Source organism: Neomonachus schauinslandi, chromosome 9 (genome assembly GCF_002201575.2).
Source record: "Neomonachus schauinslandi chromosome 9, ASM220157v2, whole genome shotgun sequence".
Taxonomy (NCBI): domain Eukaryota; kingdom Metazoa; phylum Chordata; class Mammalia; order Carnivora; family Phocidae; genus Neomonachus; species Neomonachus schauinslandi.
In genome coordinates, this window is record NC_058411.1 from 3,258,767 (window position 1) to 3,272,798 (window position 14,032).

At 45.0% G+C, this 14,032-nt stretch overlaps 1 protein-coding gene across 3 annotated transcripts in view; it reads right to left on the reverse strand.

The window, feature by feature from the left end:
• The window catches only part of DYNC1H1 (dynein cytoplasmic 1 heavy chain 1), a 68,867-nt gene extending 57,359 nt beyond the window's left edge, over window positions 1-11,508 (reverse strand). For all 3 annotated transcript variants that reach the window (XM_021679851.2, XM_021679852.2, XM_021679850.2), the window contains exons 1-3: window positions 11,074-11,508; window positions 2,269-2,356; window positions 154-327 (exon numbers count right to left, since the gene is read on the reverse strand). In XM_021679851.2, the coding sequence (XP_021535526.1) occupies window positions 154-327; window positions 2,269-2,356; window positions 11,074-11,329 (518 nt within the window). In that variant the 5' untranslated portion in view covers window positions 11,330-11,508. The remainder of the gene's footprint in view (window positions 1-153; window positions 328-2,268; window positions 2,357-11,073) is intronic.
• Window positions 11,509-14,032: the final 2,524 nt, after the last annotated feature.

Consider the following 14,032-nt stretch of genomic DNA (forward strand, 5'->3'; position numbering starts at 1 on the left):
CAATAATAATATACATCTTATTGATGCAACAGATTTATATGGTTTACCAGCTTTGCCCTCCCAATTCCCAAATTTCACATTATCTTTCATGGTGTCTTGTGAACACTAAGTGAAATAGGACATTCAAACCAACAAAGGAAAAATGGTTTTTACCTGTCTGCCTTGCCAGACTCTCTGATATAGGACTTAAAAAAAGGAGCCACCGCATTGCTAATGAAAGAATGCAAGGTTTCATATGGTGAGTCTTCACTGAGCGTGAGGACTCGGAGCTGAGAAGACACTGGTTTGTCTGCATCAATTACTGGAGCGCGTTTAATGAATGCCAAGCTAAAAGAAAGCAAAAGAACAAATTAGAACAAAGAGCCTCATTCCTAATCAGTTTTAGTAACTGTTGCCCTCTGTGTGTTGCACACAAATTAAAAATTAATTTGAATGAATTAATTTAAAAGTGATATTAAGAACACGTTAAAGAATTGCTTTTCTAATAGGGAAACACTGCTTACTTTTCTTTACTCAGGTGAGAACAACTGAATCAAGGTTAAGGTTTGGCATGTGACCATGAAACCAGGCAAAGTTAATTTGTCTAATATATGGGTTGAGTTCATAATCTTGGCCTCACTCAAACAAACCTCCCTAGTAACTGCAAATTACAAGCCATGATGTACTTAAATGTGATCTTATGCTAGTTTGTACCATTCCTTAATGGCACTAAGTCACATACTGACTTTAATAAACAACAGTCACCCCCAGGTTAAAGTGGCAAGAGGATACTCCAGGCACCCCCCAGCCTGGCCCAAATCAACTCTTCCAGTTTTATCTCCTGCTATGTACCCTCTTCCCCACCCAAGACACAACTTAAAATGATGTCCCATTCTCTAAACGTGATGTGCCATTGTGTCTTTGTTTAAGAAATCTACATCTGCTGAAATTCCAAGCAACCTTCAAAACCCAACTCTGGCATAATCTCTTCGATGGGGCCTTTCCTAACCAGAATCACTCTCTCCAATCTCCATGCTTCACGCTGTTCTGCGCCTCTAAGATTTTGCCAAGTAGTAAATTAGTTGTGTATCTGCAGAGTTTTCTCCCCAAAGACCACAAGCTTCTTGGGAACCAGGTTTTATTCCTCTGCATACCTACTGCCAAATCTTACACATAACAGGTGCTCAAAGATGGTTGAATTAATAGTTCAAAAAAATTAGTATTTTAATTTTCCATTCCCAGGCCAGTACTTTACACATAATATTTTGTTATTCTAAAAAGTCACTGAAGTGACACACTGAGAAGGAAAAGTCGTAATAGCATCCCTGCCAAAAATGCACAATCTAATCACCACTGGTGTGTACTTCTCAAACATGTCAATGTCATGAAAGACATAGAATTAGATTCTGGATCAAGGGAGAATTGCTGTAAGGGACATTATTGAGACAATGTGAGTGTGCACACGGTACATAAAGAGTAGAGTTGTACCAGTACTTCCTGGATTTAAAAACTGTATCAAGGCTATGAATAGAAGTGTCCTTGTTCTTAGGAAATACACTGAAGTATTTAGGGGTAAAGGGGCAGGTGTTGCCTATAACTAACTCTCAAATGGTTCAAGAAAAAAGCGATAATGCAAATGTGGCTATGTTAACAACAGCTATCCGATATCAACTGTATAGAATTCATGCAACTCTTTTGTAGGCTTGAAATTATTTAAAATAAAAAGTTTTAAAAAGCCAATGCAGTATAAATTAAACATTTACATATTTAAATTTGGATATGTCTACTGGAGTGTAAATTGACACTACTTTTCTAGAAGGTGGGAAAAATCTGGTAACATGCATTAAAGACTTTAATGACACATTGCATCTGAACCAGTAATACTTTCTTTAGGGATTTATACTAAAAAGAATGAGATCTCTACCTAAAAATCCTTACTAGGTTTTTACTAGTTATTTAATAAAGAAAATTGAGATATAATCTGAGAATGATTATTATACATGTTAAGTACATTTTGGCTCAAACCTAAAATCGATGCCATGACATAGCAATTAAAATAAGTAATATTTTAGAATTTATATTGACTTGGAAATCCTCTGAATTTCAATACATGAAATCAAAGGTGATTCAATACATGAATTTAATACATGAATTAATTTAATTTAAATTCAATACATGAATTTAAACAGCAGAAATCTTGAGTTTTCTTAAATGTCTGAGTCAATTAAGATCTACATTCAATTCTCACAAGCTTATAATCTGAGGTAACATTATATTCACACTACTCACCTATTGGACTTAACTCCGTAATGAATGTCTATGTTGATATTATAGGAAATGAATTCTTTTTCCTCTTCTCCTTCATCACCAACATCCTCTACAAAATGTAATATATATGATATCAAATTCATGTCAATATCAGCTGTTCACCCTACCCCCAACCTGACATTTAAACCCACACATGACTTGGCTCTACCTATTTTTCCCTTCCTACCCATTTTTTTCCCTGACTCCTGGCCCAGGCACTTTGCTGTGTGATCCTGGGCAAGGTAGTTAACGTCTCTGCACCACTATTTCTTTTTCTGTAAGTCGGGAGGCACTGGCCTGCCGGGGGTGCTGGAAGCACTAGAGCAGGGTCTGGCCCTGCGAGGAGGGGTTCCCTACACCAGTGCTCCCCACCCCCTCTGGGCAGGCTCATCCCTTGTACTCCCAACACAGAAGGCACTTGCCACTTCCCACTCTGGGTATTCTGCTCAGGTGTTTACTCAATGCTCACTATGGACAGGCATTTTACTAAGTACTTTAGGTCTATCACACACCTAACACTCACAACAACACTGTGGGGGTTGGCATGACTATTTTTACCCATGTTTCCCAAGTAAGAAATCTAAGTAAATTGCCCCCAAACATGTGTCTGGGAAGAGACAAAGTGAGGATTCAGAAGTCTGTGATTCCAAACCCAGGGTCCTCCCCAGCACATGGCCCGCCCCAGCCCTCATCAAGCGCCCCTGCCAAGTGCAAACAACCATCAAGAAAATCGTTATCAACAAACACCCACAGGGTCACCGAGAGGCATTCACCGAGCCTTCCCCTCTGCTCTCATACCACTTTTCAGGGCCTGCTCTGGGGTCGATTTATGAATGCATCTTCCTCCCCAAAGGTGAGCTCCTGCAAGGCAGGGACCATGCTGGATTCCACACAGCAAACACCATGCACAGTAGTCATTTAAAAAAGCTGAATGGAATTCAATAAGATAGCTCAAGATGCATGTGAACAAAATTTCTTCTTTTTTTTAAAGTAGGCTCCAGGCTAAGCATGGAACCCAATGCAGGGCTTGAATTCATGACCCTGAGATCAAGACCAGAGCTGAGATCAAGAGTCAGATGCTTAACTGACTGAGCCACCCAGAGGCCCCTGAACAAAATTTCTAAATTAAAAAACCACAATTGAAAAATTTAAGATTTGTAAGAATGGGAAATAATCCAAACCTCTAGATCCAGTACTGATCCACTAGATGCATAAATAAATGCTCCAGCTGAATTATCTTTGCAATGATATATTCTATCATTTGGATAGAATGACATCATTCTGTCACCTTGGGCAAAAATTTCTACCCAAGGATTAACATGGTACGTGTGGTTCGCCTTCACTTTTAAATCATGATGTAGGAGCGATGGCAGCAGATTTGGTGAAGTAATCTTGGGAAAGTCATTTTTCTCCCTCTGGATTTCAAATCCATGAATGGAAAATGGGCAGCAGAGTGGGGGGATTGGTGGAAGAGGTGAAAGAGATTAAGAGGACATTCGCGATAAACAGGGTAATGTACAGAAGTGCTGACTCACTCTATTGTATACCTGAAACTAGTGTAACACTGTATGGTAACTATACTAGCATTAAAATTAAAAGCAATAAAAAGTAAATACAAGGGGCAGCAGAGGAAGGGGTAGGATATTAAATCAGGTGGTCTATAAAGTTTCTTTAAGCACCAACAACTATGAAAATCTGGGTATACAGAGTCTGAGCAAAAGCTATTTAAGATGAGACAAATACAAAGTTTACACTAAAAGATAAAAAATATTAGTATATCTGTCAAGACAATAACTCTTCCAAAATAGTGTTTTTAGTTAATTTTAGGAAGTGAGAGGAGGTGGCCAACTATTCTACTACGCCAGGTACTTCCTAGATGTTTATTTATTTAATTAATTTATTTTTAAGATTTTATTTATTCATTTGACAGAGACAGAGACAGTGAGAGCAGGAACACAAGCAGTGGGAGTGGGAGAGGGAGGAGCCGGCTTCCCCCCGAGGAGGGAGCCCGATGTGGGACTCATCGGGCTCGATCCCAGGGTCCTGGGATCATGACCTGAGCCGAAGGCAGACGCCTAATGACTGAGCCACCCAGGCGCCCCCCCTAGATATTTTTTTAAAATGACTAACTTAAAACAAACAAACAAACAAAAAACAACCAAACAAATCAATTGGGTTTTCTAACTACCAAAATGTGGATAAACCACAAGACAGATCACAATGCCTGAAACCAACCACACATATGACTGCAATCTCTAAAATGCATGCATAGGAACAGAACATAAAGAAATACTCCCAAACTAAAACAATTGTCAGGTTGGTAGGATTATGAAATATTTTCTCCCTCAACTTTCCAAACTCTGTTCTATGAATTATATAAAATATACGTCATCAAGATAGCATCCAAACAGTACTTGGAAAAGTAACATTTTATAATCATTAAAGGAAATTACTGACGAAACTAAAAGCATGGTATGTTAACTTTGAATCATTTCTTCCTCCGAGAAAAAATTCACCATCTATATAAATAAAATCACACAGAAAACATGCCCACTGGATGCAGCATCCAGTCACGCTGCCTGCACTTCTTAATGCAAACAGGGTTAAAGGAACCGGGCGCCAGGCCATGAGATGAGTCACGGCTCTGCTCAGTCTCAGCCCTGCTGGGAACGCCCAGCTCCCAGCTCCGCACCGGGAATACTGCAATGCAGCAGAACGCGGCCTGAACTCGGAAAGGCACGCCCAGACACAATCCTCAGACAAGGGTATCCAGTAGGTATCCTCTACCGCTTCGTTAAAACCCTAATTGATCTTTTGATGATAGTATTTATGGAAGTCACAGAATACATTTCCCATTAGTTTTTTAATGCTTATTCTCCATAAAAAGAGATCAAATGAAGTCTGAGTATGTCTGATTCCTAGTAGAAAGAACCCGTCATTGTTTTATAAACTGCCATCAAATAATTTAACCTTTTTGCCTCCCTATAAATTATTACATCTTCCAAATAATAATAGTGTAACATTTTACTTCTGCAGAAACATTTTTTTTAACTGTTCAGAGGAGGCAAGACACTTGATAGTTAATTCTTAATAACAAAGAAGCTATTAATCCTGCTATATTTAGAAGCTTATAGCTAACACAATCTGCATATTTTATCAGGCAATACGGCTTTCAGTCAAGTTTGAATCCCTTTCCTACTGCTGCTGTTACTGGGTTACTGGTTAATAATACATAACGGCCCACTAACGTACTGCCTGTTAATACATTCCGGGAATCAAAGTGCCGGTACAGAAAGAGGGGAGCCACCTCGCCAGGTCCTCTGCTGCGAGCCACACTGATACACATTTAGTGACCTGTGGACATTTCTTTGGTTAACTTCTGAGAGTTGACTGAATTTCTAGAGATGTTTAAAATGTCACTTAGCATGAATCTGTGTAAATTCCTTTCTTTCTTTCTTTTTTTTTTAAAGATTTTATTTATTTATTTGACAGAGAGAGACACAGCGAGAGAGGGAATGCAAGCAGGGGGAGTGGGAGAGGGAGGAGCTGGCTTCCCGCAGAGCACGGAGCCCGATGGGGGGCTCGATCCCAGGACCCTGGGATCATGACCTGAGCCGAAGGCAGACGCTTAATGACTGAGCCACCCAGGCGCCCCTAAATTTCTATTTAAAGACCAGCTGAATGTATTTCAAACTAAGAGTGATTTGCATCATTATACTGTGAACTAGGTGAGCATTACATCTCACTTAGTGAAACAAAAAAGATGTGCATTCAATTACCTTAAGACTCGGACTTCCTCCCCCAGGGAGACCAGGCGGGCTTTCACAAAGTGTGGTGAACACGAAAGGTAAGAGGAGGCCAGCAAACTGGTAAAGGAGGCCGCCCAGCTCCCCGCGTCCTTAATCTTTCCCTCATTCCCCGCCCCCCACTCTCTCCCAGCCTCGGGGCAAGTGTCTTCTCCATCCAGCCTTTAAAGGCAGCCAGCTGCTCTCTTTGGCCCACACAAACTACCAAATTCCTTGTTACACGTTCCTGGTTCTCCTTATCTTTGATCTTCTTTTCCTCTTAAAATCCAAAGCATACGAACACCACATTATTTTGGTTGATCACTATCACAGATGTTCTCCCCCTTTTCTCTCACATGTTTGCATCTGGTGCTTTTTCCCGTCACCTCAACGCCCATCACCCCTTTGTCCTCCCTCTGAGGGGCTGTGACTTCTTTGCCACAACCGTTCCCTGCTCTGGCACAAGGCTCAGGGCATGGTGAGAAAGCCTGGGTTTTCTCTTCAACCTGAAGACTTCCATTCATAATACCGTTAGCAACGGGAAGGAGGGTTAAAGCCCACATAATACGCTACAACGCTGGCGAACAATTTCCCTCCATCTTTACTTTTTAAAAACAGTGATGACGGTTTTCCCTTTGTTGCCCATAAATGTCATTTGTTATGCTACACTGCATAGTCAAACCTAGCAAGCTGCAGACCGGTGTGTCCTACGAAGGGTGCAGGGCCCCGCCTACGGTGTGACAGCATAGGACAGTAGGAACCCAGGCTGATGGACTCCTGGCCTAGGGCTTCCAGGCAGTGTGGTGTCACAGAAAAGTCTTCCTGTGAATTTATTAACCATTTTACTAACCATTTTGGGGAAAAAGCAAAGGCCAGAAATGCGTACTTTTTAGTCATCATTTCTTCATCCTTTAGGGAAATTAAGTCCTCAGAAAAATAATTTTTAAAATCCACAAAAAACATTCCCCATTAAACCTTCCACACTGATGGGGCGCCTGGGTGGCTCAGTTGGTAAACGACTGCCTTCGGCTCAGGTCATGATGCTGGAGTCCCGGGATTGAGTCCCGCATCGGGCTCCCTGCTCGGCAGGGAGTCTGCTTCTCCCTCTGACCCTCCTCCCTCTCATGCTCTCTGTCTCTCATTCTCTCTCTCTCAAATAAATAAATAAAATCTTTAAACAACAACAACAACAAAAACCTTCCACACTGCTGTATCTCTAAGAAGTTGAGGACTGTAAAAAGTTCTAGCTTTCTTTCACATTCTAGTCCCTAGCCATCTCTGCACTAATGAAGGGGAGGTAAAACCCCCTAAATTTTATATTTTAGAAAAAACTAGAATCCCAAGCTTAGAATAAGTACTGACTAAAGGCAGCCATTATTTTCAGTCTTAAAGACAAAGTACTAAGGCTAAGACACCCAAATGTAAACAAAAACAAAAACCCACAGCACCTGATCCCAGCCTGGTCACTAACAAGCTAGAGCCCTCCTGGATCCTCCAGTTTCACCAGCTGCAAGCCAGAGCATCTCTTACCTGCTCCTACCTTTACCACCCAACCAAAAATGCACCTCAGGTAAAAACTGCTACAGAACGTCATTAAAATTGTAAAATGCCTATTAAGCAATGAGCACCTATCTGGCTGTAATTTTATTTTATTTTTTAAAGAGTTTATTTATTTATTTGGCAGAGAGAGACGCAGAGAGAGAAGAAACACAAGCAGTGGGAGTGGGAGAGAGAGAAGCAGCCTTCCCGCGGAGCAGGGAGCCCGACGCAGGGCTTGATCCCAGGACACTGGGATCATGACCTGAGCCGAAGGCAATTAACGACTGAGCCACCCAGGCGCCCCTGGTTGTAATTTTAGAAGTACACTATGAAGAAAACAATTTTCTACAGGCCAGGAATTACAGGAAAGAGATTTCTCTTTTTCAATTCAGAGGAGCTAACATCCCCCTGCCCACCAACTCTCCAAACCTTTAGTATCAAAATAAACCACTAAATTTGCAATCTTTATTCTACACTTTAAGGAATACTGTACTTAAACAGAAAGTTTAGTTAGCTGGGGTGGTTAAAAAAATATATATCTTCAGGGGTGCCTGGGTGGCTCAGTCGTTATGTGTCTGTCTTCGGCTCAGGTCATGATCCCAGGGTCTTTGGATCAAGCCCCACACTGGGCTCCCTGCTCGTTAGGAAGCCTGCTTCTCCCTCTCCCACTCCCCCTGCTTGTGTTCCTGCTTTCAATCTCTCTCTCTCTGTCAAATAAATAAATTCTTTGTGTGTGTGTGTATATATATACACATATGTAACACACACACATACATATCTTCATGTAAAAATGCTTCTATATTCAATTACAAGTGTTTGGAAAATTCTTTCCATAGAAAGTGGGGGAGGATAAAATAAAAGCAATTTCCTTTGTTCACTAAATTATGACTTCTTTCTTGTTGACAGTCTTTACTCAGTTTAAACAATTTAGATTTGTTTTCCACATTATAGAGCAAGCCTACCTTCTTACTGTAATTAGCTATTGGATGCTCACATTTGATTAAATGTGCAAAAGCCAATGTTAACTCAAAAATTACCGGGAAGAAAGCCCTCCCATCAACTGACCTGGGTCTGGACTTAGGTCTGAATTATCCTAGCTTAGTCAGGATGCTAATAAGACTGATGGAACCATACAGTCTTTCTTTAAATTTTTTAAGTGAAAAATAAATTACAGACAGGCTGAATTGCTAGAAATACTTTTTTATTTTTATAAATACAGAATGAGGTAGGATTTCAGTTTTAGACACTCTCATTCCTTAGTCAACGTTCAAAAGTGCAAGTCATTATGGAGTCAAGACCTGGATGCTTGGACATTTGCTTTGCGGAAATAAAAAAATGTACCATCAAGAAAACAGATGATTTGCACTAAAAAGCATACTACAGAAATAGGGCTTCCCCCTAGTAATTTTAGCAAAGTTCAGTTCTAATGTTTGAGAAAAGTCAATTACTGATGAGCAGTCTAGAAGCAAAAACAAAACTTACAATTTTTTTCCATAAAAAGAAACTGAGATTCAAGGTAGAAATCACCGATTTTAATACATAAACTGTGAAATGAAAATATGATCAAGAATTAGCCAAGTTCAAACTACTCAAAATACAGTAACTTAACACAAATTAAGATACATTTTAATAAAATAATGCATACTCATTGAAAAATAACCAGACAGATTCCAAAATGCTGACACTGGCTATACCTAGGTCAAAGGATTCCAGGTGATTTTTCCTTTACCTGTATACTTTAAATTTTCTATCATGACTAAACACATACTCTTTCTGAAAGAGTAGATGGGTTAAAAAAATTTTTTTTAACACTAGTGGTTTCCATGCTGGAAAACATAACCCCAAACATAACAGAAAACCCTAAGCAACATTAATAGCCTAAATATGTCTGAATGGCTCATTTGCTTTGAACATTCCATGTGAGTCTAAGAAAAATATTCTTTCACACACTCTGACCTTCTCACCCTCTCACAGAAACAGAGGCTACAATGAAGCATCTCCTGAAATGGCCTTTGAAAGAAACAAACTATCAGAAAGAAAGTGGGGTGTGTGTGTGTGTGTGTGTGTGTGAGATAGACAGTATAAATCCCGTTATTGACAGAACCGTACAGCTTTTTTGTGATTATAAGAAGCTCGATGGCAAACATTTTCAGACAATGGCCAATCCCTTAGTTCTAAGGTTAAAATGTACGTGGACATCACCCCTGGGTTCCCAGATGGACGGTGCCACACCCATTCTGTGCTGTCAGATATGCTCACCATCAACTACCAAGTGGTCCTACAGAGTCTGGAAACTCCCTGAAGACAAGCTCAATTCTCAAGATGAATCTTGCTTTGCTTTGGGAAGGTCACTATTTGAGGAGACTGCTGGAATATGCAAACCTTTTGCTCCCTTTCCCCAAGTAGGTGCCTAACCCAAGTCTCTCTCTCTTTTAAAAAAAATTCTGTCAACTAGGGAGGTCTGGGTGGCTCAGTCCGTTAAGCGTCTGCCTTCGGCTCAGGTCACGATCCCGACATCCTGGGATGGAGTCCAGCATCGGGCTCCCTGCTCAGCGGGGAGCCTGCTTCTCCCTCTGCCTGCTGCTCCCCCTCCTTGTGCGCTCGCTCTCTCTCCCTGACAAATAAATAAAATCTTTAAAAAAAAGAATCTGTAAACTAGACTGAAATATCACAGGGTCACCATTAGGATCATCTAAGTATTACACAAATATAAGGGTATGATTAGTGAAACCCAGCAGTGTACCGGACAGTGAGATGCTGAGTCTAGTCCAGGAAGCAGGATTAGCTGGTGACTTTGGGCGAGTCATTTCACCTCAGCCTGTTTGCTCGCGTGTGAAACAGGGCAATACACCTGGACCGCAAAGACGCTGTGAGGACCAAGAGGCAGACCTGGGAGCGCACATCCACCTAGAACAGGGATGCTCTGCTCGCGGCCCGGGCCGGCCCTTGTCATTCTCTGGGCCTCAGCATCTGGGTCTGCACCGGGCAGGGCCAGGACGCCCGTCGGCCAGGGCTCCCCCCAGCTCTGAGCCCTACACCCAGGCTGCGCACGGCTCCGCGGGTCTGCCCCTGACACATCCCTCCCGAGGACCGCCTGGCCTGGCCACAAATCGAAACCGAAAAGCTCATGTGACATTGGAGGCCGGGAGGCGGCCTCCGCCCGCGCTCAGCCCGGGAGACGCTGTCTCCACCCAACTCGGCCATCTTGAGGCCCGAGCAGACAAAGCGATCCCATTGTTTTGGGTGACGGCAAGACAGGGACACCCGCTCTTCGTTCCCCGCGACCCGGAAGGGGGCACCCCCGGGGCTCCGGCCTGGCAGGGGGTGTGGCGCCGGCCTCGCCGGGCGGCCGCGGGGACCCATCCCGCAGGGCATCTGCAGCCCGGAGGCCGCTTCGGTCCTAGCGCCCGGCGTCCGGGCCCCCCGGCCCCCGCCCTCCGACCCCGGCCGCCCGGCCCCGCACCTTTGAGCGTGGAGCGCTCCACCAGAACCGTGTGGACCTGGGGGTCCGACAGGAACTTGCGCATCTGCTCCAGGGCGCTCTTCTCCTCCAGCGCCGCCTCAAGCGCAGCCGGAGCCTCGCCGCCATCCTCCAGCAGCAGCGGCACCAGCTTGCGCAGGTGCTTCTGCAGTACCGACACGTCGGCCACGTTCTGTACCGCCGACACCTCCAGGCCGGCCGAGCCGTCCTCGCCGCCACCGCCGCCCGGCTCCGACATGGCGCTGCGCCGCGGACCCGCAGGGAGCGCTGGGCAGGCGGCCGCGGCTCCGCACGAGAGCGAGCGCCAAGCGGAAGAACGAAAGAAACGGGCGCCCGAAACTGACCGTCCGCTAACCGCGGCCGACTGAAGGGAGCGGGCGCCGGCTCCGCCCTAAAGGCCGCCGCCCGCCAGCCCGCCCCGCCCCGCCCGCGGCCCACCGCCTCAGCCACTAGCGCCCGCTCGCCGCCGCGGCGTCACGACGTTGCGCATGCGCGCATGCGGGCCCCGGGTCGCCGCCGCGCTGCCTTCTGGGACCTGTAGTCCCATCACTGGGCGGGCCCCCGCGTTTCCCCGCAGCACAAACCCTAAAGGTGGGAACTTGACTTGGCGCGTGGGCGGTGTAGGGTGGTTGGGGACTACAGCTGTCTTGTTCGCTGCTGTGGCCGAACAGCACAGAGCCTGAGACACTCTATGAATATTGAATGAATGAATGGTGTTAGTGATGAGAGCTAACTTTTTTTTTTTTTGGAGCGGTTAGCGTGAGACCGACATTGCTCTAAGCATTTCACCTGTATTATTGCGTTGAACGAATGAATGACTACAATGTGTTGAGTGCTAAAATATAGTCGTGGGGCGCCTGGGTGGCTCAGTTGGTTAAGCGACTGCCTTCAGCTCAGGCCATGATCCCGGGGTCCTGGGATCGAGCCCCGCATCGGGCTCCCTGCTCGGCCGGAAGCCTGCCTCTCCCTCTCCCACTCCCCCTGCTTGTGTTCCCTCTCACGCTGTCTCTCTCGCTTTCTCAATTAAATAAATAAAATAATAAAATAAAATAAAATACAGTCGTGACATATGTGTTATTAGATATACACGTGAAGAGTGAGAACGTTTTTCAGAGGGGCAGGACATGAGGGGCGTGCCACATTGCTAGTTTGGAAAGAGGGGAGGTTGGGAAGGAGACAGTCCCAACAGAGGAACTAGCCTTTACAAAGAGAGGGGCCTGAAGGTTACAGCTGGAGCTCTGACTGCAGAGGCCGTGTCAGGGAAAGCCAGGAGATGACACCCAACTGAACAGTGGGATAAAGCCAAGTTGTTGTGGGTGCAGGCTGCTAATGACGAAGTAATTCCCCCTGGGATGCTATGATGACCTAGTGGGAGACCTAGGTGAGAGCATCTATCTAGAACAGTGATGCTCTGCTAGTAGTGGGGGCTGGCACTGTCATTCCACGGGCCTCAGCATCTGCGGCTGCACAAGGCAGGGGCTGAGATGCCTGCCGACTAAAGCTCCTCCCAGCTCCCATCCACCTGGATCTCTTCCCTTACCCTGAGATGACATAAAGGTGGGAGTCCAGGCTGTCCACATTCTTGGTTTAGAGGTGACAGTTTCTTTTAAGGAGCATTAATTGGCCTTTGAAAATTCAAACTCATAACTTGCTTCTTAAATTGGGTGGAGGAATGGAAGCCAAAGGCGTTATTTTTATATCAAAGTGCACAGTCACAGAGCTGAGTCCTGATTGGTAGGATGGTGATGGGATGATTTGATTCTCCCAAATCATCTTTGGAAAACTGGGAAACATACAATATGCTTATCCTTGCTCAATTACCCAGTGCCAAGACCCAGGGGCTGCTGGAACACGGAAACTAATCAGATGATTCTTGTTTTTAAGGAGCTCATGGAAGAGGGGACAGATTAATACCCCATCCTCCTGCCCTCCATCAGTTCACACTTGTGTGATATGCCCAAACAGATCTAAATAACCTTCCAGGAAAAAAAAATAAAGCAACTGCAATGAGTTTGTGTTGTGATCACAATGGTAATGAATAATAACACCACCAGCAGCTAACACTGAATGCTCACTCAGAGCTAAGCACTCTGCTGAGCACCCCCCACCTCCATCATGCCCTTTGGTGTAGGAACAGGGATGAAGAGGGAAATCTTTTAGGTGCAGGTTAGTGAACTCTGATTTGACCACATACCATCTGAGGCCCAGAAACCCAGCAGCGACCTGGCAGATGGAGAGGCTGCTTGCAGTCTGCACCATGAGTCAGCACCATTCAGGAGACCCCAGGAGGTGCAGCCACTTGGGCATCCAAGAGACTCTGCAACCTGGCCCTGAGCCACGGCAGCAGAGTGGCAGGCTTTGGTTTTGCAGCTCTGTATGATAGGCTCAAAATTAGAAGTGTTATTTCTAAGAGGATGGAAATCAGAAAAATCTGAACGATCTACAAGGATTCATACATTGACTCAAAGTGCTTGCATTTCTGTCTTATAAAGATGTTTGCTTGTTCAACACATAAGAATGGTCAATGTTGATTGCTCACTGTACCCAGGTGCTAAGCACTCTAAATTTCTTATTCCCTGGCTGGCTAGACTTCCCCGGGGGCTGCAAGGGGAGATCTCTTGTGAGATGCCCCTTTGGCCTCCTGGCGCAGGACTCTGCCCGCCCCCCCATTGTCCTCCAGGCTGCCCCTGGGGGGAACAGGGTGGGGGGGGGGTCTTCACCCAAACCAGGCCTCTCCCACCGCTTGCTCCGTTAGGCATCTCAGCTTTCCCCTGTCCACAGTAGAAGGGGCTTCAATTGGCAGGGGCAGCACGGGATGGCGGGGGGAGGTGCGTGTTGGAAAGAGAACTCGTTCCAAGCTGATGGGGGATGATAGTAGCTGCTAGGCGGCTTGTATTTTTATCAGATATCGGTGAACTGTCTACACAGAGGAGATCACGTC